The 4,490-nt window shown below is 43.1% G+C and overlaps 1 protein-coding gene across 1 annotated transcript; it reads right to left on the minus strand.

Annotated features, from left to right (window-relative positions):
• Positions 1–693: 693 nt before the first annotated feature.
• Positions 694–4,034, minus strand: LOC130191492 (HSPB1-associated protein 1 homolog; the record flags this gene model as incomplete). Its single annotated transcript, XM_056411107.1, has 4 exons — positions 694–1,399; positions 1,761–1,862; positions 2,816–2,899; positions 3,847–4,034. Coding segments are annotated over 4 exons (836 nt in total), but the record flags the coding sequence as incomplete, so codon positions are not given.
• Positions 4,035–4,490: the final 456 nt, after the last annotated feature.

Genomic DNA, 4,490 nt, shown 5'->3' on the forward strand with positions numbered 1-4,490 from the left:
CTTCTACACCTACGTCGACCTCCACCAGCCGGACAGGAAGTACCGGCAGGACTCGGGGTGGGAGGAAGACGAGGAGGACGAGGAGGACGAGAAGAAGAATAAAGACGAGGTCCAGCTGGACAGGAAGAGCACCTGACTGTAACGACTTCCTGTTCCGAGCAACAGGAAGTGACACGTTACAGGTGTGGAGAACTTCTGAATGAGGAAGGCACCTGAACATGTTCTTTTGATGTTGAATATCAGCTGAATGGTCATTTGATGTGGAATTCTTGTGACCTGAACATGTTTAATAACTGGGATATGAACCTGCTGATCAGTGTTATATTAATGTGTTGACTTCACGTCACAATGTTTCTATCAAGCTGAATAATGATATGAATAATAACCCAAAAAATAAATTGTAAAAAAAAACGACCTGGTGCTTTTGTCTCGTTTAGAATAAACTGGCCAATAGCAGCGAGGGGGCGGAGCTTCAAGGGAGGAAAACTGTAAATAAATAGGGCAGAACTTTCATTAGTGGGCCGTAGAATTTATTAAAAGATACATTTATAAAGACATTTATTTAAAGATACATTTGTTTAAACATCATTGAAACTACGAAAGACTGGATTTATTTATTAATAAAATATATTTTATTTCCTAATCTTTTGAATTGTTTTTTATGAAGAAAGAAAAACTAGGAATGACTCAAAGTGAAAGTAGAACATTTATTATTCCTGATTGTTTACTGACTTCAGATCAGTTGGAATAGTAAAACAACAAAGGGATCTATTCCATCTATAGAATGCATATTATTGACGACAGTGATCACGTCGATCCGTTTCTGAGCGACAGGAAGTTCCGCGTCCGTCAACTTTAATGTGCAGCTTCTTGTCTCGTTAGCATGCTAACCCGATTTCCGTGGTCGTGTTCCTGAGCTAACGGGATTAGGGCGACGTCACCGGGAGCCGCCGGCGTCCGGGGGTTCGATCCCGAGGGACGCCGACCAGACGTTCCGTGTCCCGTGACTTCCTGTCCGGCGCCCCAGGAGGAGCTCCGTGACGCGGGCGATGACGTCCGGGTGCAGCAGGCAGTCCAGCAGCTCGTCCGTGGTTACGGGGGCGCGTCCGGGAGGTCGATGCCGAGGTACACCGTCTTCTTCTTCTTCTTCTTCTTCTTCAGGTGAGTTGACCTTCGGAGCCGTTGTGGTTTCCGTCGAGGCCGCACAGCGCACCGGGACCAGATGCGGTCCAAAGGGAACCCTGAAGGGCCCGGAGTCCCCGCCCCTTTCCCTGATTTGTCCCCCAGAGTCCCGCTTGGCTGGGCGAGGGGCCCGGGTCAGGGTGCTGCGTCCCCGAGCACAGGCTCCCAGGGCCAGGTTCACACTCTGCATGTTGTCCTGGTGGGACGCCACGCCGGCCTGCAGACACGACACGAGGCAAAGAGTTCGTTTCACGCATCACTTCCTGTACTCAGAGGAAGTCTAAATAACTGTTATTACCAAGTTATTAATATGTTATTACTAGGTTATCAGTGTTATTACAATGTTATTACTGATCATTACCATACTTGTCCACTGTTTTAGGATTAGTTTCCCAACGAGCCTCAGAGACAAAAAGACAAAACGTGCTTTTTGGACAGAAATATAATCGTAACCTTCTTCCTTGGTTCAAAAAGGGCGTTCTACATCATTTTTATTTTTTATAGAATTACTTTATTCGTCAAGTAGTTAAAACTATTCCCGACATCATTCATAATAAACATCTCAGTCATCCTTAAACCTCGGTGGGGTTCAGCCAGTCGTCCGGGTCGGCGTCGGCTTTCAGGGCGAAGACGACGGCCTTCGTCACGGCCTCGCCGACTCTCGCCACGTCGTCCACTTCCTGTGTGGACACACACACACACACACACACACAATTGTTCACATTATTTTCAAATGTAACATTTTTCAAAAGTTAAGATTTTTAAAAGTTAAATTTTTCTAGTGAAATCTTTCAAAAGTTAAATTTTTCTCGTTCAATTTATCAAACATTTCATTTTTCAAAAGTTCTATTTTTCCAAAGTTACATTTTTGTAAATTACATTTTTCGCAAGTTTAATTTAAGTTACACATTTTTGTAAGTTACATTTATTGAATGTTAATTGAGACCGATTGTGCTCCCAATTATTGCTTATACATTTCATTCATTGAAAAGTTAAATTTTTCAAGTTACTTTTTGTTAAATGTGGCAAAAATTACATTTTCCAAAAGTTAAATTTTTCAAAAGTTAAATCTCTAGTTAAATGTATCAAAAATTTCATTTTTCAAGTTACACATTTTTTGAAGTAACATTTTTGTAAGGTACATTTATTGAAAAGTTAAATTTTCGAAAAGTTACATTTGTCAATTTACACTATTTTTGTTGGTACATTTTTCAAAAGTTTCATTTTTCAAAGGTTCTATTTTTCAAAAGCAAATGTTTTCAAGTTACATTCAAGGTACATTCAAAAAATTTATTTTCCAAAAGTTTAATTTCCAAGTTTAATTTTCCAAAAAATAAAATTTCCAAAAGTTAAATTTTTAAAAAGTTTAATTTCCTAAATTTAAATTTTCCAAAAAATAAAATTTCCAAAAGTTTAATTTTTCAAATGTTTAATTTCCAAAAGTTAAATGTTCCAAAAAATATTACCAAAAGTTACATTTTTTTAAAGTTTAATTTTTCAAAAGTAAAAAAAAAAGTAAGTACATTTTTAATTGTTTAATTTTTCATAATTTGTTTTCTTTTAGTGAAAAAGTTAAACATAACAAATATTTAATGCGATACTTTTTTGAAGTTACTATTTAAACGTTGCTCACCAGTTCGATCCACGAGTTGATGGAGAGCGTCACGGAGTCCAGGGACTCCACCCAGTGCCACCAGTGACGGGGCACGAACAGCACCTGAGAGCAGAGGGCAGCGCACACACACGCACACACACACATGCACACAGAGGCAATCAGTGCTCATTCAATCTCAAAGGGACTTTATTAAAGAGCTTATTGATTTCCTGCCTCATCAGCAGAGATCCATTCATGGGAGGAGAGGACCGATCGGTCAGGGTCTCATGGTGCGTTCAGGCTCTGCTCAGTGAACATGAGTATGAAGGTAGATGATGTTCTCATGGTGCGTTCAGGCTCTGCTCAGTGAACATGAGTACTGAAGGTAAACGATAACGTTCTCATGGTGCGTTCAGGCTCTGTTCAGTGAACATGAGTACTGAAGGTAGATGATAACGTTCTCATGGTGCGTTCAGGCTCTGCTCAGTGAACATGAGTATGAAGGTAGATGATAACGTTCTCATGGTGCATTCAGGCTCTGCTCAGTGAACATGAGTACTGAAGGTAGATGATGTTCTCATGGTGCGTTCAGGCTCTGCTCAGTGAACATGAGTATGAAGGTAGATGATAACGTTCTCATGGTGCCTTCAGGCTCTGCTCAGTGAACATGAGTATGAAGGTAGATGATAACGTTCTCATGGTGCCTTCAGGCTCTGCTCAGTGAACATGAGGACTGAAGGTAGATGATAACATTCTCATGGTGCGTTCAGGCTCTGCTCAGTGAACATGAGTATGAAGGTAGATGATGTTCTCGTGGTGCGTTCAGGCTCTGCTCAGTGAACATGAGTATGAAGGTAGATAATGTTCTCGTGGTGCGTTCAGGCTCTGCTCAGTGAACATGAGGACTGAAGGTAGATGATGTTCTCGTGGTGCGTTCAGGCTCTGCTCAGTGAACATGAGTATGAAGGTAGATGATGTTCTCATGGTGCCTTCAGGCTCTGCTCAGTGAACATGAGTACTGAAGGTAGATGATGTTCTCATGGTGCGTTCAGGCTCTGATGTCTTCGTACCTGTCCGGGCTGCAGGGTGACGACGTGGGCTCTGGACCCGGTGAACAAAGGGAACCTCTTCAGGTCTGGCTGGACCACATGGACCCGGCTGAAGATGCTGGACTCCTCGTAGGGGATCCGGGTCGGGTAGAGCCTCCATGTGTCCTCGGGGGGGAAGAGGTGCCAACGCTTCCTGGAACAGAGAGGACCTTAAAGACCTCTAGACCCTCGAGACCTCTAGACCCTCAAGACCTCTAGACCCTCAAGACCTCGAGACCCTCAAGACCTCTAGACCTTAAAGACCTCTAGACCTCTAGACCCTCAAGACCTCTAGACCCTCAAGACCTCTGGACCGTAAAGACCTCTAGACCCTCAAGACCTCTGGACCGTAAAGACCTCTAGACCCTCAAGACCTCTAGACCCTCAAGACCTCGAGACCTTAAAGACCTTAGAGACCTCTAGACCCTCAAGACCTCTAGACCCTGAAGACCTCTAGACCTTAAAGACCTCTAGACCCTCAAGACCTCTAGACCCTGAAGACCTCTAGACCTTAAAGACCTCTAGACCCTCAAGACCTCTAGACCCTCAAGACCTCTAGACCCTCAAGACCTCTAGACCCTCAAGACCTCTAGACCCTCAAGACCTCTAGACCCTCAAGACCTCTA

This window comes from Pseudoliparis swirei, unplaced genomic scaffold (genome assembly GCF_029220125.1).
Source record: "Pseudoliparis swirei isolate HS2019 ecotype Mariana Trench unplaced genomic scaffold, NWPU_hadal_v1 hadal_92, whole genome shotgun sequence".
Taxonomy (NCBI): Eukaryota; Metazoa; Chordata; class Actinopteri; order Perciformes; family Liparidae; genus Pseudoliparis; species Pseudoliparis swirei.